Source organism: Microcebus murinus, chromosome 5 (genome assembly GCF_040939455.1).
Source record: "Microcebus murinus isolate Inina chromosome 5, M.murinus_Inina_mat1.0, whole genome shotgun sequence".
NCBI lineage: Eukaryota > Metazoa > Chordata > Mammalia > Primates > Cheirogaleidae > Microcebus > Microcebus murinus.
In genome coordinates, this window is record NC_134108.1 from 27,402,338 (window position 1) to 27,427,995 (window position 25,658).

At 38.5% G+C, this 25,658-nt stretch overlaps 1 protein-coding gene across 2 annotated transcripts in view; it reads right to left on the reverse strand.

Moving 5' to 3' along the window:
- Positions 1 to 2,648: 2,648 nt before the first annotated feature.
- MYB (MYB proto-oncogene, transcription factor) overlaps positions 2,649 to 25,658 on the reverse strand; it is a 34,954-nt gene continuing 11,944 nt past the window's right edge. The window contains exons 7-16 of one of the 2 annotated variants that reach the window (XM_012739475.2): positions 25,339 to 25,419; positions 24,805 to 24,909; positions 23,255 to 23,509; positions 21,974 to 22,336; positions 19,658 to 19,800; positions 18,603 to 18,717; positions 18,386 to 18,511; positions 17,714 to 17,824; positions 15,752 to 15,859; positions 2,649 to 3,964 (exon numbers count right to left, since the gene is read on the reverse strand). In XM_012739475.2, the coding sequence (XP_012594929.2) occupies positions 3,848 to 3,964; positions 15,752 to 15,859; positions 17,714 to 17,824; positions 18,386 to 18,511; positions 18,603 to 18,717; positions 19,658 to 19,800; positions 21,974 to 22,336; positions 23,255 to 23,509; positions 24,805 to 24,909; positions 25,339 to 25,419 (1,524 nt within the window). In that variant the 3' untranslated portion in view covers positions 2,649 to 3,847. The remainder of the gene's footprint in view (positions 3,965 to 15,751; positions 15,860 to 17,713; positions 17,825 to 18,385; positions 18,512 to 18,602; positions 18,718 to 19,657; positions 19,801 to 21,973; positions 22,337 to 23,254; positions 23,510 to 24,804; positions 24,910 to 25,338; positions 25,420 to 25,658) is intronic. The other variant, XM_012739478.2, reaches the window with a different exon arrangement.

Here is a 25,658-nt window from a genome sequence, read left to right on the forward strand (position 1 = left end):
GAACTCTTACTTATTTTTGCCAATTATAGTTCAGCTCCCTTTTACTGCAGGTAGCAAAGTTTCTATGCATAACTGTATATCAGCAAACTTCACTTTTATAAACAGGTTTGCATTTTAGCTGATTTCCTTTCCTCAACTCTACCCTCTAAAAACAGTAAGAAAGATTTTATTTTATAATAGCAATAGTTAAAAAAGGTAAAATAAATCCCAACTTGTAAGTATTTTAAGTGCAGCATAATAGGCATGTACATCACATTTTACCTACTAGATAGTTTATTTTTTGGATTAGCAACCAATAAGTTTAAAGAAAAATATACCCCACATAAAAGAAGGAAAAACATACATTAAAATATATATATATATATATATATATATATATATATATATGTTAGAATGATTAGGAATATTGTCAGAAGATAAAATGTAGATTTTTAAAATATATGCATATTTCTGAGGCAGGATCACTCTCTGTTGCCCAGGCTGGAGAGCAGTAGCTAGACCACAGCTCACTGCAACCTCAAACTCCTAGGCTCAAGTAATTTTCCCATCTCAGCCTCCTGAGTAGCTGGAACTACATGTTAATTTAAAAAATTTTTTTATTAGAGACAGCATCTCGCTATGTTGCCCAAGCTGGTCTCAAATTCCTAGCCTCAAGTAATCCCCCCATATTGGCCTCCCAAAGCACTGGGCTTACTGGCGTGAGCGACCATGCGTAGTCTAGATTTAAAGTTACTTTTAATACAGAGAATAGATCTCACATACAATCAGGGACTTGGGACGATGAGGTATTCACTGTTCCATCACTGGGTAACAGACACGGTTTCTCTCTGACTGATCATAAGTCACTACAGTGACTCATCTAATCAACAGGCACTGCAACATGTTACAGAGATGCAAGAATTTGCATTTACTATCTCGTGTAATCTTCACAATAGTTAACAACCTTGAGGTGTATTTTTATCTCCAATACCAGTAAAACGAAGCTTAGGGAAATTAAGTGAAACGCACACAGAGTCACAGGGCTGGTAAAGGGCAGAGTAGGAATTCAAACCAAGATTGGCTGGGTCCCAAAACTGATTTTCTTTCACTAAAGCAATGCAGGGAGCCCCTTATAAGAAGCCCCTGATAATATCTAAGTTTCCCTTAAATTCTGATATTGTATAATTTCTAAAGAAACAAGGAAGTTCTTCCCTGGACATCTCTCTCCTATTCAACTATCAGTCCCATCTGGAGGTCGGAAGACACTTCAGTCTTCACAGTGTCTCCTAATCTCTGGATGTGCATGTGTGGCTGTGAGCTTCATACACAGTGACTCACAAAGACAAGCTTTCATTTGAGTAGCACATAACGCTGTTTCCATTGATTTCACTACCTGAATTCCTGCTGTAAAGAGAAGGATGATTTTAAAAAATGATCAGGACAAATACATGTTTGGGAGATGCTTGTGAAATCGGTTTTATGGGAGTGTATTTGGCTGTAAGATCTAAATGCACATTCCTTTTCATTACTTTAGGTTTTTAGTTTCTATAGTTATTGGGTTCCATACTTGGAAAGGTAAATGTCTATTTTAGTTCTGTCTAATGTTGAGTTCTCTCTTGCCCTTAATTTAATAATTATTACATAATGTGACCCCTAAGTGTAACTCTTTAACAGGCAATGCACATTTCCAGCCAGATGAACATTTGACACACTACAGGGCAGGCACCTCTTAATTACGGAAAGCATATGTAATAGCAAACACTCATACAGTGCTTTGCTTAGTGACTTGTCCAAGTTCAAACTGCTGGTTGGTGGTATAGTCAGCACCTGGAAAAACACCCTGAGAGGGCTGCACATAAAACACTTCCTAGCAGTAGAATGACGTGTTATCACCTATCAGCAGGACAATAAAAGAACACAAAACAGCCTTAAGGACTAATAATTTAGGTGTAACAAATCTTTGGCTGTATGAACACCAAGTGCACCACAAATATGAGAATTCCAAGTCTGAGCTGGAACAGAGTGACTGAAGGAAATGAAAAGGAATGTATGTCAAAGGGATATCAGAACACAGTGAAAAGATCATTGAGTTGAGAGGTGGAGCCCGTGGAGACTCATGTGTAAACCACAGTTGTTCTGAATGAATGTTCTACCAGTGAGCACCCCTGGGTGGAGATGGAAGGTCTTGGGGGAGCAAGGTTAGGGATTACCCTTGGCTCCCTCCCTGTGAGGTCACCTTGGGTGGCAGTGACGTTGGCAAAGGTCACTGCTCCTCTCAAGGGCTCCTGCTTTCCACGACTCCCCCTCCAGGTGGTCTTCCAAATATCTTTAAACTTGTACCCATGTGCACGCACAGCCCTGTGGCTCTCCTACACCCTGTCCACATCCGTGGTATCACTACTTTGTAAATGAATTATCCTCGCATTACCCCAACTCAAATGCCACTGGAACCCTAACTGATACATTCTGGAAGAGTCCTCCCAGTTGTCATTGTGATTACTTTGTGAACTATTTAACTTGGTTTGCTTGTTCTTCCTTCTCCATAGTAATGATTCTTGACTTCTTCCCATGAAGTTCAGAGGTGTGCAAATTATTAAGAGAGGAATGTGCTTTCAGTTTGCTCCATTTTCTTAAAAGAATAACTATCGTCCACAATCACAAGAAAGAGAGAAGCCAGAAGTAAGTAAAATAAGGGCACAGCTTTATTTTGCTACAAGGCAGTAAGTACACTGTCATATCAAAAGTTCAGTGCTGGCCATCTTGCACCAAATGCTCTTAAGGCAGCAACTGGCTATGGACCCCAGTTTCTGTCTCCCCAGCCGCAAACATAGGATCTGTGCAGCAGTTTTGAGACCATACACTTAGAAACCATGGGGGATGCTGATCAAACTCAGAACCCCTGAATTAAAAAAAACAGGCTAAACTCAAAACAAAACATAGGACATCAACAACATAGATCTCCCAAAAAAGAAGTGCAACGCATGCTTTTATAAACCAACAATAACAAAAAAAAACACAACAAAAAATGCAAAATCTCCCAAACAAGTTTTCCAATGTATTACAAAAGGAAAAAAGTATATATATAAAAAAAGTCTGAAATACTAGTGCATAGTTAATTACCTAACACCAAGTTTCTTTTCTTTCCATCCAAGCTCTACTGCCCCTCTGAAACTAGCAGCATGTCTACAGGCTAAGACCATAGCAGCAAAACACATTTTTCATTTGGCATTTACAAAATTAAATTACTGAATAAAAATATAATTTTTTTATAAAACTATTTCATACAGTAATAAATTTTAAAGCAAGCTAACAAAAAACTCATAAAATGGTTTGGCACAATAAATGTACCTCCAATGGTATTAACCATAAATGAGCATTTACCATCCTGATTAATTGTCCCATGATATTAAGTCAACATTTATAGTAATGCTTTTACTGATTTTTTTTTTGAAATCTATCATATGTTTAGTGATTGAGAAAAGTGAAATACTGAAGTACCTTTTTGTGTGTAAAATTTCAAAAAAACTCATCACAGGAAGAAAAAATACTGATCTGTTGGATCCTCTATAATACAGATAAATCACTTTATGTTTAAAAAAAATCTGCATTAAGATATTAACAACTGGCTACAATTCATTACCTAATAATTTAGGTAAGACTATTATTTATTTATTTTTAAAAATACTTTTAGTTGGGCGAAATCCAAGAAGATTTCATCCAACTAAATGCACTTGGTGCTGCTCTCAACTGTTGTACCACAACAAAAATAGGTTCTTCTCCCATTCACGAAAAGTTTCATGTCGAGGAATGAGATATCCCAAGTTAACTTGAAGTGTTTTGAAAACCATAATGCTTTTCTGGAAATGTCTCACATGACCAGCGTCCGGGCGGAGAATGCATTCACATATTTACGGGCCTGACCGGAAGCTGTCATCTGCTCTTCCATCTTTCCACAGGATGCAGGTTCCCAGGCACCGCTACAGGGCTGATGGGGAAAGAGAGGGTAACCACAAGGTCAGACCAGGAAGCACATGTTGTAGTCCAAAAAGGGATCCCCACTCCCAGCAAATGAAATTTTGAGCAACAGATGGTAAGTGGCTGACACCAGGAAGTCTTTGTCAGATGGAACCTTAACTCTCTGACATCCAGAAATCCTGCATTCTTAAGGGATATTAATTATCAGAAGCTGTTTATTGTGAAGAGGGAAACCCCACTTCAATCAGTTGAATAAGATATGACCACATCTTCATACTTTAATGCTTTGTCTATCAGGCGATTTTATGAAGCAGGAGACAGGAATGAGCATAATTCTTCAAATACCCAAGGTGAGCTGTGGGCATCTACCCACTAAGCAAACTGCTGAGCGCTTGAGCCACATGAGCGAAGAAGCTGGAATTGATCGACCCCTTCTAAGCATCGTATATACTTTTTCATCAATTAATTTAGAAATATCTGTTTATCAGTATAGCTTAATTTTCAAAGACACAAGACAAAACTAGTATCTAAGGACAGCATCTTGATGCCAGGGACAGTGTTTGGCATGTCACACACGTTATATCATTTAAACAGCACGATCACTCTGGGAGGTAGGTTCATTCTCTTTAGACTAGAAAATGGAGCCTCAGAGTGGAGGTAACTTGCCCAAGGCCACTCCGCAGGTAAGTGGTGCAGTGGCTTTGAGCCTTGCTCTGTCGCTGGCTGTGCCTTCATGTTGCCTCAAACAAAAATATGCACTATTTATGCCCCACTTGGTTTCCAAAAGGATTTAAGGTGGTTAGAAAATCAACACAAGACAACACGGCTTAAAAAGTTAGGAAAAATAAATACAGTTGGCCCTCTGTATCTTTAGTTCCACATCTGGATTCAACCAATGCTAGATCAAAAATATTTGGAAAGAAAATTGCTGTTTACCGAACATGTACACACTTTTTTCCTTGTCATTATTCCCTAAACAATACAGCATAACAAATATGTCCAGAGCATTTACATTATATGTAATCTAGAGATGATTTAGAGTATACAGGAAGATATGTAGGTTATATGCAAATACTACACCATTTTATATCAGGGACTTGAGCATCCTGGATTTTGATGTCCTCGGGGGTCCTGGAACTAATCCCCCATGATACCAAGGGACAAATGTAACATGAATATGGGCGAGATAACGTATCCAAAATGCTTGCCCTGCCTGAAGCACAGCGCCTCAGCTAGATGTGAACCCCAGCCTGACTAAGCTCTCCAGCAAGCAGTGCAGAGAGGGAAACAGAAACACAGGCAGATGGAAGATTTGGTGCCTGTGAGCTCAACACAAAACCAGTGGTTTAGAAAAAGCATGACTAGCTAACAGAGATTCTTTTCCATGGAACAAAGGAAGAGTAAGAAAGGCCTTTGCTCTTCAGAGCCTAAAGTGTCACATGGGAAACAGGAGGAATAATTATAATAGGCAGTGTTTGCAAGCTCATGATGGCACCCAGTGGAAGAGGGGATGGGACCCTGAGGAACTGCCGGCCACGCTGCAGAGAAAGGGCGAGAATAGGCTGGATTGAGAGGGAGGTGGAGAAGCAGGAGTATGATCCGGGGGAGGGAGAGAGAGGAGGAAAAAGTGAGGAGGCTGCAATTTGCACAGAAGGGAGGGTGGGACTGGGAGGGGGGAGAGAGAGAGTTAAGTGACAACATTTAACAAGCCTTACTATGTGCCATCCACGCTTCTAAGTGTTATACATGTCTCGTCTCATTTAATTCTCACACAAAACACCTGTGGCGTAGGCAGGATTCATTGTATCTATTCTGCTGAGCAGGTCATTTGAAAGAAGAGAGAATTTAGGCAACATACTCAGTACTCAAGGTCACCCTGCTAAGAAACGATGGAGCAAGAATGTGAACCCAGGCCACATCCCTCGTGAGTATACAATGCTGCTTCTATTAGAACAGCGGCCCTCAGTATTGTTGGCACCAGGGACCAGTTTCATGGAAGACAATTTTTCCACGAAGGGGGCAGGAGGACAGGGAGGCGGGGCTCAAGCAGTGATGTACACCACCTTTCCTAACAGGCCCTGGACCAGTACCAGTACCAGGTCACAGCCCGGGGTTGGGGACAGCAGCATTATAAGTTCTCCGCAGGAACAAAGCAAGTAACTTGGTGGGAAATTGTGTGGCCAGGACTTCAGGGCCTTGGAGCCCAGGAAAAAATGTCGTAATGGGGCCTGAGAGTCACCAGACCTTTTAGCAAAATGGTGTGATAATTCCTCTTTGCTACAGGGGTGGGGTTTCTGCACCTAGTGGCTGAATCAAAATGTCAGTGACATAAGGTTTGCAGCGCCATGCCCTACCTTTAAACTATCCTGGGACACAAACTGGGTTTCTTAGATTGTGCCATCTCCCCACCGACGTAAACAGCACTAAGGATGCAAACATTTATTGTGAAAGCTCAGAGATTCAACATGTCTTGAAATGCTACACGGCAAGATGGAGTATCCTAGTTGTTTTCCAGGAACGGTGTCTCACAAAAAAAGACAAGAAAAAGATGACAGATATTCTGAGTTGACTGCTGACACACTTAATGTTATCCTAAACAAATTCACCAGGTTAATTACAGCATTTGAGATAGTTCTAAATAAATGATGTTTCACTAGAATATTTCTCTGGTGTATATCTGTCCATACAAATCCCATATTTTAGTTTAATTGACTGCGTACATGTTGATGCTACAAATATCCAGTGTAGCACTGAAACACTAAATTGATATAAGAAACCAATTAAAACAATAAAACTTAATGTTATCTTTTCAATGATTGAGCATGTAGTGACTGTAGCAATGTGACATATAGTAACTACTATTTGAGGATGAATTGTTCAATATGGTGGATATCTACCACAAAGTAGGGTGCAGAGCTTAGAAGCATGGATCTTAAAGAACAAGGGACAAAAGAGGAAGTAGAATGAAATAATCTTTTTTTTTTTTTTTTTTTTTAGACAGAATCTTGCTTCATCGCTGGGGCTCACAGCAACCTCAACCTCCTGGGCTCAGGCAACCCTCCTGCCTCAGCCTCTCAAGTAGCAGGGACTACAGGCATGTTTCACAACCATGCCTGGCTAATTTTTTCTATTTTTAGTAGAGACAGGGTCTTGCTCTTGCTCAGGCTGGTCTCAAACTCCTGACCTCAAGCGAGCCTCCCGCCTCAGCCTCCCAGAATGCTAGGATTACAGGTGTGAGTCACTGCATCTGACCAGAATGAAATATCTTAATATACCAATATCTTGTATGTAAACTTAACATTTATATAAAGATACACACAGAAAAGAAAATACTTGAAACAAATGGAAGAGAAAGGGGAGTGAAAGTAAGAATGGAGACAGAAGCAAGGACCCAAAAAGGAAGGATTCTTTCTGTTTTCCTCTGGCTAGAACTTTTCTGCTGGTTATGGTGGCTCACACCTCTAATCCTAGCACTTTGGGAGGCTGAGGTGAGAGGACTGCCTGAGGCCAGTTCGAGACCAGCCTAAACAAGAGCAAAACCCCTGTTTCTGCAAAAAATAGAAAAATCAGTTGGACATGGTGGCATGTGCCTGTAGTCCCAGCTACTCAGGAGGCTACGGCAGGAGAATGGCTTGAGCCTAGGAGTTTGAGGTTGCTATGAGCTATGATGATGCCACTGCACTCTAACCTGGGCAACAGAGTGAGACCTTGTTTCAAAAAAGAAAAAAAAAAAGAATTTTTCTACTTGACTGTGCTTGAGTTAATACAGGATTAATTTTCTAAATGTGTAAATTAAGTATATTAAAATGCTATGTTAAAACAATCTTATGCTTGCTTTTAGTATGCCTCTAGGTAAAAAGTCAAGTTCTGATCCTTTGTAAATATATAGTACTTAGGTTGATGGAGAATTCCCAAAGTCTGTTCAGGAGAATCTAATACTAAGTATTATCAACTTAATGTAGCTTCAGCTTAAAATTTGAGTCTTCCCTTTATTCATATTTGGCTCTTCCTCCAAGATCAGATATTAAAATGAGATTAATATAAAAAAGGTACCATATATTTTTTCATTTGTATTTTGAGAGACCTTTTCATATAATCAGCTTCTCCCAAGTCGAAAGAAAATCTCCCAAGAAACAAATCAAAATGACTGAACTATCCAAATTCCAAAAAGCACAGCGTTTCAGAGCCATATAAGCCCTGAACCCCAGAGCCTAAGCTGGGTGAGACGGCTTGGAACTCATGATTCTCCCAGTGTAGACAAACCCCAGGATGGAGTAGCCAGAATATAGAAAGAAAAAGGCCAGCAAGTGTGAGTGGGGCAGCTCCTTTCTTGCACCAGGACAGCACAGAGCAAGCACATCTCACAACACTCAGTGAAACGAGCTGGTCAGAGCAGCCACATGCTTACGGCATGAAAGTAAAGAGAGACCAGAAGGTTGAGTACTCCACTCTCTCCCCCTTCTTACCTGAGTCCCTGGGGCCCTACGCCAACTTTTCATGCAGACAGAACAGTTTTCACAAAAGAAGATTAAATTCCTTTGCACTGGAAGAGTATTTCTTAACACTGACACTTACTTTTTGCATCCTCCCTGTTTCCCTTTCCCTAACCTTTAGTTTCATTTATGCTAAGGAATCGACGGGCATTACAGATTTCTGCGTAAGAGTTCTTGTTAAATGACTAACCCGTTGTGCTACTGCAGACATGTCACTTCATCCTAATTCCCATCAACATTAATAATCCTACCGCACATCCTCCTCCTGTGGCCAAGGAGTCATCTTGCTTATGTGTAATGTGTCTTTAATTGCCCCCGGGCAGAGTGAACTATAAACAGTCTGTCAAAGCTCTAACTGGGATATCCTGTTAAAGCACTTTAAATAAATATTCCGATCCTTTGTAGAAATTGAGAATTAAAAAGAAACAAGACCATGCCCACAGGTGGTTTTCTGAGAGAATTAGATATACCTTCACATTTTCATTTAGAATATGAACAGTTTGTCTCATCACGCTGAACAACTACTATTATTGTTCATATTATATTCATATAGCAACTTCACAAAATATCTGCTGACATCAAAAGTCTTGGCAAACTATGCTTTACAATTTGCCGACCTAATAAGAAACTCGTATCAGTCATAAAAAGAAGTGTGGAAAACCAGAGCAACTCGTGAGATGGTATTATGATGCTTTGTTTGAAAATAATAATCAGGTGTAAATGGTGGCCAAAAGAATATGAAATAAGAATTCTCTGATTATTCTGTTTAACCCACCTGACAAAAATACTCTCTCTGAACTAAAAATCTAATAGTCAGAATTCCTTCCCAAAGAGGCATCCTTTTAAACTGGATCGGTTATGAGAGATAAGGTAGAAATCTTTAGTTGTCTCTCAGAAGTCAGGAATGAACTTGAGCTGAAATGTTGCTAAGATAAGGTTACTGCACTTTTCCCATGAGTAAATGCTTCCCTTTGTCGGCACAAATCAATTAAATGCCTCCAACTTCAGGGCTGCTGATTTTGTACAGAAAAGAATCCTAAAAGTTAGGGGATTAAAAGTCCAGATGGCAACAGAAAGTTGTCTCATCTGCCCATGCCTCCACTTCCCAAGTCTAAATTAACAATTGCTAATGTGGAAGGACCTTTCAAATTCGAAGTTTGTCCCAGATGTCTCTACAGGTCTCTTCATCTTACATGTTTATAGACTTTCCAACAGTTTATATCACATAGCCTAGGGTGTCACAGTTTTTTGGAAGAATATCCTTTTCCTTAGTCACATATGAGTTCCAAACTATTAAGGATAAGACCAGTGCCAAATTGCTCTAAAGCAATTCTATCCTCGTTGGCTCACCCGAGGAAGATTCCATCTCAGAATGTTTATTCTCTCCAAGTGTCATCAAACACAACAAATTAAAAATCCACTGCCTGTCATGTCTGGGGCAGGGCGCTCTGACTCTGAGCTCAACATACCTTCCCCTTTGTTTAGCCTTTCTCGGTTCAACTCAAAAGCAGTAAGTACACAGAAAACTTGCTTCATTTATAACAACGATTGAAAGCAGGTCACTGAAATACTACTGACAGCTACGTGATTTTTCCAGGGTGGGTGGAAAAAAGTGCCCAAAAGGGAGAACCAAATGAGTGTTCAGACATCCAGAGGAGCAGGTCAACACAGATTAAAAATGCTCAGAGAGATCTCTATCACACATAGACTGTTCCCAACACAAGCAGCAGAAAAATAGAGAACAATCAGTAAATCAGTTGTTTCATCTGCATAATACCAAGAGGGCTGACTACCTTTATTTCAAGGAATTGGTTGAATCAGCTCTCTCTCTTGGTGACCCACTGACATAGTTCTGCGAGAGTGGAACAGGGAATAGCATGCTAGAGGAAGTGTCATACTATAGTGCAAGAAAACCTGGTCACTGGAGAGGGCCGCTGCCCGGCATTTCAAAGGACAGAGACTCTGCACAGCCTCTGCCTAACAACAACACCACCCGCGTACAGTGGTGAGTGAGCTGCCTTCTAGAAGGCAACATCATTTCTACTGGATCTTCATGGTAGCCTTGTGTGATGAGTGGAGGGCAAGCTATGGTCACCGGTTTATAGACAAGAGCAATTTAATTCAATTAATTTAACTCAGCGAATAGATTAAAGTCATGCAATTTGAAAATGGTGGAGTCCAGACTGGAACCCAGGTTCTGTTCTTCCCATGCCAGCTTATCTCACTTCTCAGCAATGCCTATCACGCAAAAAGAGTCTGCCTTATTTTTTGAAAAATATCAAATTTCACAAATCACATAAAGATAGGAGCAGTCTAAAACACATGGAACCAAGCAGCAGAGGGAGAAAGTGAGTTTCTATGCCAGCCATGATATTTTAAAATTCTCTGATGCTGCGCAAATGGGTTTCAATAATAATGACTTGAGACAAAAACTCCTTGTTTTAAAAAAGTAAGGCCATGACAAGCCAAGTCAGGAAATTAAAATTTAAGGCTGTCACTCTGTGGTTACAAAAAAGAGGAAAGTGAGTGAGTAGAAAGCATATGAACACATCTTTTACACTTGGGTTTTAAATAGGAATAAAAGGAAATTATAATTTAAGAGAAAAATACAGAAGTTTCAAAGGCTTTTAAATTAAGTATAGTTTTGGATCTACCAATAAAAATATCTACCTTAAGAAAAGTTTATTAGCATAATGTACTTTTTTCAAAATGTAAAACACTGGCCTGGCGCAGTGGCTCATGCCTGTAATCCTCGCTCTCTGGGAGGCCGAAGCAGGAGGATGGCTCAAGGTCAGGAGTTTGAAACCAGCCTGAGCAAGAGCAAGACAGACCCCGTCTATACTAAAAAAATAGAAAGAAATTAATTGGCCAACTAAAAATATATAGAAAAATTAGCCAGGCACGGTGGCACATGCCTGTAGTCCCAGCTACTCGGGAGGCTGAGGCAGAAGGATCGCTTGAGCCCAGGAGTTTGAGGTTGCTGTGAGCTAGGCTGACGCCACAGCACTCTAGCCCAGGCAACAGAGTAAGATTCTGTCTCAAAAAAAAAAAAAAAAAAGAAAGAAAGAAAGAAAAAGAATGTAAAGCACATTGGAAGCACACTGAGGAAAACAGCTCTTTTCTCCTTGCTGAGGAGGGAGCAGTGTCTGCCCTGGTCTCTCTCAGGGTCACTACTGAATGGCAGAATCGAGTAGTGTTCCACAGTGAATCTGCCTTTCTTGCCCCAAACTGCAAGGTTTCTAGGCGGAATGTTTTCACTATTTCCTCATTTTTGATCATTTTGTAAGTTTCTGAACTCCCTCCCTTACCCCACATAAGGTGGGTAAAAGGCTGAGTCCTGACAATAGGACAATGGGAAAATCTCACATGTTCTGAGCCCATAAAAGACACAAATATCAAATACATCTCAGAACATTTTTATTCCAAGAATACCCTGCTTGCAGTGCCTTAGCTGAAATAGCTCAGTTGGGAGAGCATTAGACTGAAGAATGCCCTGTTTGCTTTTACAATTTAAAATTAATGTGATTTAAAGAAAAAAAAGAAAGAAAGAAACCCACCAATTTTAAGATTATGCAGCTGCTGCAAATTCCTTTTAAAAAAAGATCAAGAATTTACTTAAGCATTATAGATTATAGATTAGGGGATATATGGAGAGTTCTGAATTACTAAAATTCATTGTGCCTCAATGACAACCCACGTAACAATGGGCATATTCAGCACCCTGACTTTGGTCTCTACCCACCATTTCCCACTAAAAGGATTCGGAGCACCATGGGGAAATGGTTGACTCTAAGAAGAGAGTAAGGAACTGTGGCTGTTAAATTAAAGCAACTTAAATTCAGTAAAAATTAAAAATTCTGTTCCTCAGAGGCACTAGCCAAATTTCAAGTGCTATATAGTCACATATGATCAGTGGCTATCATGCTGGACAGCAGCACTTTGGACATTTGCCTCACTACAGAAGTTCTGTTGGACAGTACTGCTCTAGAGATTAAAAGAGATTTAAGTGACTTAGCAACCTAATGCTATATGTGAAATTGTTTCAGTTTTGATCAAACAAATAATAAAAAGATTCTTTTTTGAATTAATGGGAAAATTTAAATATATCCTGAAATGAGAATATTAAGGACTTATTGTTAGTAAAAATGTATGATAACGGTATTAGGTTATATATAAAAATGTCTATTTATAATGATATATCTGGAAGTACATAAAAATAAAATTTTATATTGTTTGGAATTTACTTTAAAATTTTTCATAAAAATAAATGAAGTAAGAATGGCAAAATCATGGTTAATCATAGCTAAATCTAGAGCACAGTGTATTTTCTTACTTCTGTGTATGTTTAAAACTTATAAGAAAATGGTAAACTCACAGCTTCTTGCATTTCTAATTTTAGAATATCAAATATAATTTACACATACTTATGTAAAGCATGTGCATTTATAAGTACATTTGAAGTCAAACCATAAAGGCCCAGTAAATGGGCCTCAAAAGCAATAATAAATACTCTTTCTAAAATGTTATTACCATAATCAAGCCAAGAATGATTAAAACTGAACTGACAAAATGCAGAATTTCACAGTTTGTACAGTCTTCAATAAACTGTTCTTATACCTAAGTTATTTAGACAATTGGATGGACAATTAATTGCCCTATACAAGTGGCAAATATTTTACATTTTATAAGCATCTGAATTTCAAAATATTTTAAGAATTGTATTTTTTTTTCATTAAAAGTACTATGACAAAAATGTCTAGATAGTTTGGCTAAAATCCCATTAATATTTGATTTATTATAAGTACAATTACAAAAGTTATAGATTATATAAAGTATTCTTAAGTTGAATAATCAGAGCATTTAATAAATGCACAATATATTCAATAGTACCATGTGTGAGAAATCTGCCTAATTAGGTAAAATTGGATTGCCAATGGAAATACATAAAATGGCATGTTTTAAACAAATAGAACTACCAAATTGCATAAAAACATATATAAATATTATTGAATCAGGGTTATATTAAATATTGGCAATATATGTTTAAATATTTACAATTGCTTGATGCATTTTCTAATATTTATCAAAAAAGTATGAAACACTTTAGAAACCACATATTTCTATGGTACCAGAAGCTGGATCTCCAGGACACAAAATGAAAGAGATACTTGGTGTACAACATTCATTCATATGGCAAGTATTTCTTAAAATCAATCAGTTATCTATTATAGCAGATTATTAGAATATATTCAATTAGTATAAATCAGTGAACCATACAGTACAGATAGAAGCATTGACTCTAGCTTTTAAGTCTTAATTATTCAGTTTGGTGGAATTGACAAATATTGCCTTCATCATGTAATGTGCATAGATGACAATATCAGTATACAGATGTTATAATCTATAGAATGCCAATATAATTCATTGATATACTAGAAAATACAGATTAATAAAATAGAGCTACTACTTAATTTGTAGTTTCAAAGATAACCAATATTTTTTTAAATAAAATACAAATATGTTGATAAAATTCCATGCCGATTATGTTTTTTTTTAATGTAATCACATTAAAAACTTTTTGGTAAAAAAAATAAACCTATTTTTCATAAATACTAACATTCTTGGCAACTTTTATATAATATATATACATTTATATATCAGCACCATGTTCAATTTCAAATGGTTTTGGCTAAACACTATTTGGTTAGTTCAAAAGCTATTAGGATTCAATTTTAGGAAAATAACCAGGGGTTTTCAACTTATGTAATGATAACTGTCCCCAAATATATTTACATGTTTGCTCTTTGAAATTTAAAATGCACTTCTGTAATACCACTGTACATACAGCTTGGTCCCAGGCTAGGTTACAAGATATACATAAAGCTTAAATCTATCTTAAAGTACTAACAGCAGTAGTCAAATTCTATGCTCTGGAAACCAAGGGTCAAGTAACTTAAGAGGAAAGAGGAAAAGGAAAGCAAGGAAAGGATTTACCTTCTGGACCCAGGGTCAGCTCTTGGGAAAGTTTTGAAATGGCTGCCCTTGGACTTGAGGCTTTACACCTCCCTTTCTGGGTTCCTCCTATGCCTGGGTGGAGCTGGTCCTCTTCCTCATCTCCCAATTCTTTGTGATATTCTGAGTCTCCTCCGTGGGGCCCACCCAAGCCTGATTGACTCAGGAACTTCTCCAGATTCTCCACAACTACTGACCTTCCCTACCCCACACCCCAGTCCACAGCCATTTCACCAAAACAACTGTTGTCACATAGAAGCCATGCAGGAAGCAATCGGACTGAATTAATAAGCAAAATGTGCCTACAATCCTTCCAGCTATATTTGTGATTTGTTAAAAAAAAAAAACTAAGTATCACAAATACTTAAACAGAGGAAGTTCTAAGATTCTCACAATTCAGAGCCAGAAGGTATATCGCAATGAGGGAGAGCCCTTTAAGGGAACCGGCAAGCTCTCAAAGCCTGCCCTCCCCTTATGGTCCCTTTGAACTTACAGCATGAAATACGACTTCCGGCTTCTGAGTCCAGGTTCTCCACCTGCCTCGGGGTTTATGAAGTTTCCCTCCCAGTAGCACAGGGGGATGGAGGGGAGGGCTCTGCAGGTGGCTGGGTATTGGGCTACTTAATGTTGGGAACTACTTTAAATAATTTGGGGGAGCAAATTTGCATTCTTATTTACATTTGGCTCAAGATTAATTTGGAATTTGTTGTATTTCATCAACATACACCCACTTCAGCGCTACAAGGGAAATCTCTTTTGATATTAAAACCTGACTGCAGATGGCCAACTACAGATTAGCCACACAACACTGACAGTTGACTTTCTTATTCTGTTAGTCAAATACATTGTGATTATTTTCTGTCTGGCTGATTTCGACTTTCATTTAAAATTGAAACAGTCTCTGAGCTTTGGTTGCTCAGTGATAGAGCATAAAAAACATAAAACTTTTGGAATAAAAGGTAAGCTATATAGATATGCTTTCATAAAATATTTAAAAGCAGGAAAAGGAGATAACACATGTGTAATAAATGATCTTAGTTACAGTAAGAAATGTTTCACTTCATCATGCTTTGGGAATCTGCTCTCAGAAATTTCTAGCATGTGTCACGTGAGTAGCAACAAGGAATTACAGGATTTTTTTAGACATTAAGAAATTGTTTAAAAGCATCTCTCCTCTATGTCTAAAATGTAAAAAAAACAAAACAAAAAAAAAAAAACACCACCACCGCACCACAAAATGACAGTTTTTCAGTGAATGAATTCTAGGATACCAAAGTTGGAATAGTAATTACCTGTAAGGGACTTGCCAGGGACCTGTTTTTAGGTACTGTAAATGCTTTAAGAACATTGTCTTCATCTTCTGACACCGGTGTCATTAAAACGGAACTTGTAAGAATATTCTAAAGCGAAAGAGAATAATTTGAAATTTAAATGAGTTGTATGAGAACCAACATTATTCTAACACTGTAGATAGTAGAATACTATGACATGATGCACATTAGCTTGAAAAAAGGCAGGTATCTGCCAGAAATTCTCTCCTCTATGATCTAAAAGAACACAACTATGTGTTAATCCTTATCCCATTGTGGCAAACACCATCAAAACAAAATGCTTCTTCGGAGTCCCACATAGTTTTAGGCATGCAGTAGACACTCAAAAAACATCTGCTAAATGAATTAATAAATACATGCTTTTAAAAATAGAAGATTTACCAAGCTCGTGGGAGAGAACTCTTTTATTTCATGTGTTGGTACAGAACTATTATAGTGCTACACATTAATGATAAAAATGGTGAAAAGTAGGGAATTTAGAACCAGACTTTCTTAGTTCCAACCCAGCACCACCACTTATTAGGTATATAATCTTAAGCAAATGACTGAGCCTCCCTAAGCCTCAGTTTCTCCCAGTTGGTATAACGGAAAAGATAATGTTACCAACCTTATAGGACTATTGTGAGCATTAAATAAATTAATTCATCTAAAGCCCTTAGAACAGTACTTACCACTTAGTACCTACTAAATAAATATTAGCAATTGTTCTTAGCTCTGATTCTCCATAAGACATAAGGGTAACCATTCACAAATGACAAACTTTAAAAATGGTGGTAACCAAAGCAATGCAATCTTGGGTACAGTACTGGGCATCTACTATAGACACCGTGTTTGGCACTACGCCAGATGCTATAGAAAACATGCAGCAATAAGAAAGAAATATTACACTTGGAAGATAAATAAAGGAAAATATAAAGATTAACATAGTTTTATGGAACCATTCATGTAGCAAAATTTTTAAATGGCAAGAACACTCAAATAATAAGAAATAATGGCCGGGCGCGGTGGCTCACGCCTGTAATCCTAGCTCTCTGGGAGGCTGAGGCGGGCGGATTGCTCGAGGTCGGGAGTTCGAAACCAGCCTGAGCAAGAGCGAGACCCCGTCTCTATTATAAATACAAAGAAATTAATTGGCCAACTAATATATAAAGAAAAAATTAGCCGGGCATGGTGGCGCATGCCTGTAGTCCCAGCTACTTGGGGAGGCTGAGGCAGGAGGATCGCTTGAGCCCAGGAGTTTGAGGTTGCTGTGAGCGAGGCTGACGCCATGGCACTCACTCTAGCCTGGACAACAAAGCGAGACTCTGTCTCAAAAAAAAAAAAAAAAAAAGAAAAAAGAAATAATGAAAAAAATCTGAAGTGGAATAGAATCTGTTTCTGATGCATAAACAAAATCTCAACCTTGGCCGGGTGCGGTGGCTCACGCCTGTAATCCTAGCTCTCTGGGAGGCCGAGGCGGACGGATTGCTCGAGGTCAGGAGTTCGAAACCAGCCTGAGCAAGAGTGAGACCCCGTCTCTACTATAAATAGAAAGAAATTAATTGGCCAAATAATATATATAGAAAAAAAAAAAATTAGCCGGGCATGGTGGTGCATGCCTGTAGTCCCAGCCACTTGGGAGGCTGAGGCAGCAGGATTGCTTGAGCCCAGGAGTTTGAGGTTGCTGTGAGCTAGGCTGATGCCATGGCACTCATTCTAGCCTGGGCAACAAAGCGAGACTCTGTCTCAAAAAAAAAAAAAAAAAATCTCAACCTTATATTCTATATTAAAAATCATCTAAAAAATCACATGAGAGAGACTATTTAAAAATAAAATGCATTAAAGAGTGAATGCTGCAGCAGCAGTGGTCCCTCGTGGCACACACAGGATTTTGTGAGGCACGAACGTCACATAACCACCGAGGGCTTGTGAGCATGTACTCACCGGACCATCTGCCACTGGCGATGTCTGCGTGAACAGTTGAGTGTTCAGACTGTCCCCTTCCCAGTGGTGTGAGCAGAAAAAGTTTCCCGCCTTATCAGTTGGAGATTCCACCTGAAAGCAAACCAAGTGTTTTGTTGTTTCTTGAACCAGGACTTCCCATGAAACATTCACACTCAAAAGTCCATTTCTGGCCGGTCCTTCCAATACTTATCCTTACATGAAAATAAATTCAAGAGGCGCTGTATCAAACTTGTCGGAAATGCCTCTTGCCCACAAACTAAAACTGATCCTTGCAGGTTAGATTCCCTCTCTTTTATATTATGAATTAAAGGCTATTTTAATGTAAATTCCACTTCTGCAATGACATCTGAGAATGAAATATCGATCATCCCTATCTATCATCAGCGATTTTAAAAAGTATAGGGAAAAGCTGCTTCCGTCTCTTTCCTTATCCTCTCTAGCATGTCTTCTCTCCAAACATGAAGTAGATAGAAACGGCTGGGCTTCCCAAAAGACAGGCTGATGCCTACACTGCAGCAGTACCTTTCCACTGCATCTTGTATGAAAAATGGTGATGTTACAGAATGCCAAGGGCGGACACAGCAAGCTGCACACAAGGAACAAAGCGAGCAGAGTTCACAGCTCGTTCCTTCCAAAGGATCTCGTGTTTACCTCTTGTTTAATCTTCTTCAGTAAGGGGGGTCCATTTTCTTGAAACTCAGCAACAATTCCAGTATCATCAGATTCCTGTTTGATCACGTCCTGCAGGTCTTCTACTAGATGAGAGGGTGTCTGAGGCTACAGGGAAGAACGGGTATTTATGCATCAGAAGACAACTCCTGTCTGTACTCACAAACCAACAAAACCCAAGAACTTTTCTAAAACTTACTAGCATCTTTAGGGGACCATATTTAATTTCTTGAGCTGCAAGTGCATGCTTGAACGGTGTGGGAGTTCTTGGAGAGCTTTCTAGGATTGACCTTTTGATAGCTGGAGTTCTAAAACTTAAAAAAAAAAAAAGAAGCAGTGGCTCAATATAAAAGAAAATGAGTCCCCATATTGCTCTACCTGCTACATTTAATATTTTTCTACTGAATACAATAAACTCTGTTGTTGATATGAAATTGAGTTTGCTGAATAATCATATTATTTATTAAGAAAAAGACAATATGCATATCACATATTTTCAAATGTTTCAATATATTATACCTCTAAGACTTAGAGCATTAAAATATTATTATTTCCTTAATGGTTTTGAAGACACATGTAATGACCCTTGTTCTGTAAGATGACCATAACCCTGGTGTAGATCTGATGTCATTTACAAATCAATTTTATCTATTCATTAAAACAGAGCCCACATTAGAAAATATATGTTAACCTTTTAAAATTTTTTCTTTGTACTTGGAAATAATAAGAGTGCATTTCTTTTAAAGGTTTCTTATAATTCATACTTTCTCTGCCATTTCTTTGAACTGGTTAAGGCTTTATTGAATAAAAATGACTGCTTAATCACCCCTTAGCTTCTAATTATATATTTCTGGGGATGTCAGAAGGGGTCCTATTTACATATAAATTTCCAAAATAAAAAATAAAGATAAAAATATGAACTAATTAAAGAACCATACTCATTCTTTCTCTAAAGCTTATAGTCAGAGAAGAAAGGAGGCTGAAGATCTTGTTTTCAGTGAGAAGAAAAGCCTTATTGAATGAACAAACTGAATGGAAAAGTTATATGAAAACTAACTCTGCATATATAGAAAATTTTGAGGAGAACTACAAAAGGTAATTTAGTTTATCTTCTCACCTTACACCTCTAGTTCAATGTAGGAACATACATAACTACATATAAGCAGTCAATAATATTATGTACGTACAAGTAGATCAGATATTTGGGAACTATGTAAATAAATAAATAATTTTATTCGTGAACCAAAGACTTACATAGTATTTTCCTTTTGAGTTTTCACAGTCTGGTCTCTATGAAATGGTGTTGTAACAGTCAATTTGTGACCACTGAGAGGGGTAGAAGTTAAAGAAGGCATTTCCAAGTCTAAGTTTTCATGGTTATTGGAAGTGTTCAAGAACTAAATATGGAGAGAAAAAAAAATTACTTAAATTAAGCCAGTGATTCTTTATTCTGCCCAATTTAAAAACCATACCTTGATAACAAGCAAGTATGTTTTACTGACCCATGATATGTAATAATAAAGATGTTAACAAGCATATAGTGTTGGAGAGGGTATTATTTTATTTCAATTGAGCACCCAAGATTTGGAGTGTGGTTTCCAAGAAATAAAATCTAGGCTCAATGCTAAAAAACTTATAAAATCCTAAGAAAATATAAATGACACTTGCTGATCAGGTGTGGTAGCTCATGCCTGTAATCCTAGCACTTTGGGAAGCCTAAGTGGGTGGATTGCTTGAGGCCAGGAGTTTGAGACTAGCCTGAGCAAAAGTGAGACTCCATCTCTACAAAAACCAGAAAACTCAGGCAGGCACAATGGTGCGCATCTGTAGTCTCAGCTCTTGGGAGGCTGAGGCAGGATTGCTAAAGCCCAGGAGTTGGAGGTTGCAGTGAACTATGATGATGCCACGGGACTCTAGCCCAGGCAACAACAGAGTGAGACTCTTGTCTCAAAAAAAAAAAAAAAAAGCACATCTCATTCTGTTTAATGGCAAATGTTCTTTTGTGTCTTTTTGTTTTGTTTTGTTTTTGAGAGACTGGGTCTTGCTCTTTCTCTAGGCTGGAGTGCAGAGGAGCAATCATAGCTCACTGCCTCACTGCAGCCTCAAACTCCTGGGCTCAGATGATCCTTCTGCCTCAGCTTCCTGAGTAGCAGGGACTATGGGTACAACACCATCTCTAGCACATTTTTTTTAAATATTTGCTTTAGAGATTGGGTCTCACTATGTTGCCCAAGCTGGTCTTAAACTCCTGGCCCCAAGGGAGCCTCCAGACTTGGCCTCCCAGAGAGCTGGGATTACAGGGTGAGCCACTGTGCTCAGCCTGAAATGTGCTCTTCTTATTAACATTTAAAAGGTTAAAGTGATTTTTGAAAAATATTCAATATTTTTCTTTCATACTTTTTCTCTCAATAATCTATGAAGCAAAACTATTATTATAGAAGTTTTACATTATGTGAAAAATTCTTGAATAATAAACTATGTCTCTCAGAACACTAAATTTTGGGAAAACAATAGGTGTTCCTTAAACAACTCCAAGGTAAAATAAATTTGGGAAACACAACATATCATAATTTCCTCCTGGAAATTCACAATGCACAGCATATTAATAACTCCAAGAAGGCCCGAAGTAAAGAAAACAATTATTAACTTTGTTTGATTCAGTGTTTCCCAAACATATATACCTATTTAGATTTTTTTTTTCTAGAACATCTAAGAAAGTCTTATAGCACTAATATTCTGTAGAACACAGTTTGAAAACTAAGAAAAAAAAACCAAGATATTTTTTGGGGGGTGGGGGCATTATTTGTTCATACTTAAAGCTATTCTTAACTAATATAATTGGAAAAATGTTTTAAAGTGCCAAATTACCTATTAATTTAAATTATTTTAATAATTTAGAAATATACATCTCTGATAAGAATTATAATTTTGATGCCTTAAAAACACTGTATGAAATAAGAATATCCATTGGCAAAAACTGCACTAAGTAAATATGATGCAACTCAAAAGAGCAAATGGTGAGAAATTGAAATTAAAAATAAGTTATTTTCCTTAAGCATTTCCTTAAGCATTCCTCATCCTCTGCCTAAATATTTCCACCTAAGGTTGGATTGGAACCTTTAAATTTTCTAGTTGCAATCCAAATGTTACAGAAACATAATTTGGTTCCCTCCCCTCCTGGGTCAGTGAATCACATAATAATTAATGAACAAAGAGACAGAAATTGTGTTAAAAATTTAAAAGGAAGAGATCAGATGGGAGAAAAGGAAGGGACAGATATGTTAAACTCTAGTGTTGAAAGAAACACAAAGCGCATCTCATGCAACTATCTATCTTTCAAACCACCGTAAAAGTAAAAGAGAGAGAAATATGACAAAATCATCAGAGGGTCTGCAGGCAGCCTAATCTTCAGGAGGCAATATGACTTAGCAACTGCTAGATTTGACGACGGCATGAAATCAGCTAGGGTAACAGTAATTAGTCATTTGTTCCAAAGGATTAGTTTCTAGATTATTAAGGCTCAGGTGTGCATTGAAAATTAGTAGCAGCTGTGCAGAAATCGTGCTCTACCTGCGAGGGAGAGAAGGGTAGGCTTTTGACAGGGGAACGTTTGGGAGTTGAGCTGCTGACGTCAGCAAATATGAAGGAGCTAGAGTCTCCAGTGGTTAAGGGGTTCGCCTGGCCCCGCTTTTTTCGAAGGATGACCAGTGGAATTGTGCTGTGCCTTGCAGGAGGTAAGGCCTTGGGTGGGTCAAGTGAACCCTCACCCAGCATGCGTTTGTTCACCCTTGGGCTAGGCTCTCCTGCAGGTCTACTCCCACTGCCCTCTCTCTGCTGGAGCTGTAGGGCTTTGCCTGTGTGCTGTTGGCTAGGTGAAAAATCTGCTTCTTCAAAGAATTCAAAACTGCTGAGATCACACCATGATGAAGAATCCTGAAACAACGTGGGAGGCACAGAACTTTGAGACAGTGTGTGCATGGTGTGCCATCATCACCTGAAACATAGCACTGAGACAGAGATGCTACATGCAAAGCAAACCCTGGGCCCATCAGTTTGACTTCTTGAGAAACAGCTTCAGGATTAACAGTTGTTCTGTTAACACTGTGTTAGAGTGGTCGAGCGTGCTGCCTCAAGGCTGGTCCTAGAGAGTGCTACAGGGAGAGCAGCACAAAGAAAACCTGTTTTAGAAAGGCACATAATGGCAATGTTCATCCTGTCCAATGGGCGTGCAGTAAATGCTTTTTAAACAACTGGGAAACCAAGGAAATGAACCAAGTGTCTGCTGAAGAGGTGCTGAGTTCAAATTTGTTTCACTGAAGATGATTCACATCAGTGAACCGATGGGATCAGTAATCAATAATCAGTGTTTTGTGGAGAAAGCCATGTAAACTGATTATCACTTCAAATACACTGAAATATTGCTTTAAACTCTGAGTAAACAAAATTCTTCCCCCCCACTTCCTCTAAACAAAATTCTTAATGTGCTGTCCAAAAGCAAAGCAAAATTATAGGCAAGCACAAAGAAGTAAGAAAAGTTAAAAAAAAAAAAAAGTTAAAAGTCACTCGAACACTATGCCCATAATCAAAGCTCTACTTTATAAGTCATCAATTTCACCATTAAAAAAAAAATCTGACTTTTGAAGGAAAACTATGAAAAGGTACCTTTTGTCTGGGTATCCTAGGAAATCAGATCTTTGGAAAAACATATTCTCCAAGCCTCAAATTATCCTTTTACCTTTACATTAATGTATGCTAATAACATATTTGCTATAGAAAATGGCAATGATTTAAGAAATGGGTTTCCTAATGCTTCATCCAGAAACATTAACTTGCCTTAACAATTCTACTTACAGAATCTATAAATTGGAGTGTTTCTGCAAATTCTAAGAGGTTCTTAACATTATCCAGAATTGTGCCTTGGTGGACGATCATGCACCTTGCTGGCGAGGCACTTTCTTCAGGTAGGGAGCCAGGATCCACTGGCAGAGATGGCGTGGAGTGGTGTTCTCCCAAACAGGAAACAGGTGCACTGTCTCCATGAGGTCTGGTGTGGTCGGCGATGGCGGTGCTGTGCCACCCGGGGTAGCTGCATGTGTGGTTCTGTGTCTGAGGAAGGGGGTAGGGTGTAGAAATAAAGAAAGAGAGGGAGAAGAAAGGGAGAAGGAACTTAGCAATGATGTTGCACAAGGTATCAGATGCTGTTGGAAGAAAGATAAAAGTAGTTGCATCATCTAAAACTTATGCCTATGAAACAGTTGTCAAGATGTTTCCTTTCTATCAATGCAAGACTGTGCTTTTTCCTAGGGCTATAGTTTTGTACCTCCATGATTACCTTAATTATCACTTGTTAAAACTTCAAATTATGGGACTATGTTACAGAGTACAATTCTCACACTGAGTGTCTTAAAAATCCACTTTAATATAATTTGCCAAAGGCCCATTAATGTTTGTTGTGAGCTAAAAATTGCCCTATTTGTATCCTAACCTACAAAAAAGGCTAGAGGCTCCAGGGGTTAGAGTTGCTTTTATCTGCTCACATTCTTATTGTGTCTGTCCCTTTCTGATGCCACAGCTTGCACGGAGGGCAGCAAAGGGCCTGCCAGATCAACGTGGTCAGGAAAGCAGAAGAGTAAATTAACAGAAGTCTCCTTACAGCATGACCACACAACAGGAGAAGTTGCAAAACATTAACTAAAGTTAAAAAGTGGTCGAGCTAGCATGTGCACATAATCATTTTATTATTTAAAAAAGAAATTTACCCTTAAGAATCCCTACTGGGTATCACTTCTCTTTTATTCTCTTTGTTGGTGAACTACATATATTACAAAGTACAAGCAGCTTTCTATTTGCTGCCTAATCACCAAAAAAGATGCCAGAATTCAGCAATGGCATGCACAGCTTTCATGCACACAAACAAAAGAGAGTGCTAATGTTATTTGTGAAGAGGTATTTATATATAACTTTTTTAGATATTGAATGTACATCAAATCATGTTCGAAATGATAAAATATGAAAATATAGGTTAACAAAATAATAGGAAAAGAAAAAATCAAATTGGTACCATATGGATATATGGCTTGTAAAAAATGCAGACTTTCATTCATTTTATTTTTGCTAGTTTTTAGGTTGATTACAGTCCTTCCAGAGGGGGAAAAAAATCAACGATGACAATCACGAGTGGATATTGTGCTTCTATGGCAATACAAAGAGACTCCTTCCAATTTAGTCAACGTACATTCTGATACCAATCTCAATTATTATAAGCAACCTCTAGTGTTGAGACATGCTGAATGGATACGTAGAGCCTTGGTGAGTATCAGAAGAGCGCTGAGGTACACTGAGGCAAGGCTGCTACACCCCCACCCCCCACTCCCGTTTAAGCACATGATAATCAGTCTTACTGGTAGCGCCTGCTGTCCTTTCAGCTCATTCTCAGTTGACATTAGGAGCAACTCTAATTCCTTTATTCGCTTTTCTTTCTCGGGGTCTTCATCATTATAGTGTCTCTGAAATAAGAAGGGAAAAAAAGACAAAGGTCCGATTGGAAGCTGTGGCCACAGGGCTGTAGGTACCGCACACAGCCCAAAGAGCCTCGGTGTGCCACTAAGACCAGCTGAATTTGGCTACTACAGAGATCTTTGTGAATGGTATTTCAGACTTAAGGGAGTGACGTGAAATCTGAGGCTAACGCAGGTGCTGACTGAGCGGTTGTTTCATCTTGTAACATCAGAGAGTCAGAGAATTACATAGCAAACGCACTCCAGAAGCCAAGATTGGTAGATTGCTGGTCGGGACTCTGTACTTCTCGCCACACTCCCCCTTCTTTTTACTTCTCTTTGTCAGGTAAAAGTTAAGTGTTTAGATGAAAGAAATCAAGCATTTCTTAAAAGCAGTGCCTTGAAGAGCAAATGAGTTTCTTTGTAAGATGATCTTACCTGAATGGCGGCGGCAGCTGGCTGAGGGACATTGACTATATTTACATGTAACGCTACAGGATATGGAACATGACTGGAGACCTGGATCGAAAAGGAACAAAGGCCTCGTCATTTATGGTTACATATGTTTCAGGGGACTTGGCTTCCTCAGGTTTTGCTCTGGGATTGAGGGGAAAAAAATACCTTACTGATAAAATTCACTGAACAATTTTTTTTAGAGCCCTCTAATTTGAAAGTTAGCCAGACCTTTAAAATTGGCTAAATAGTAAAGTGTTCCTCAATCCTGACAGGAAGTATTCATTAATTAGAAAAAAACACAT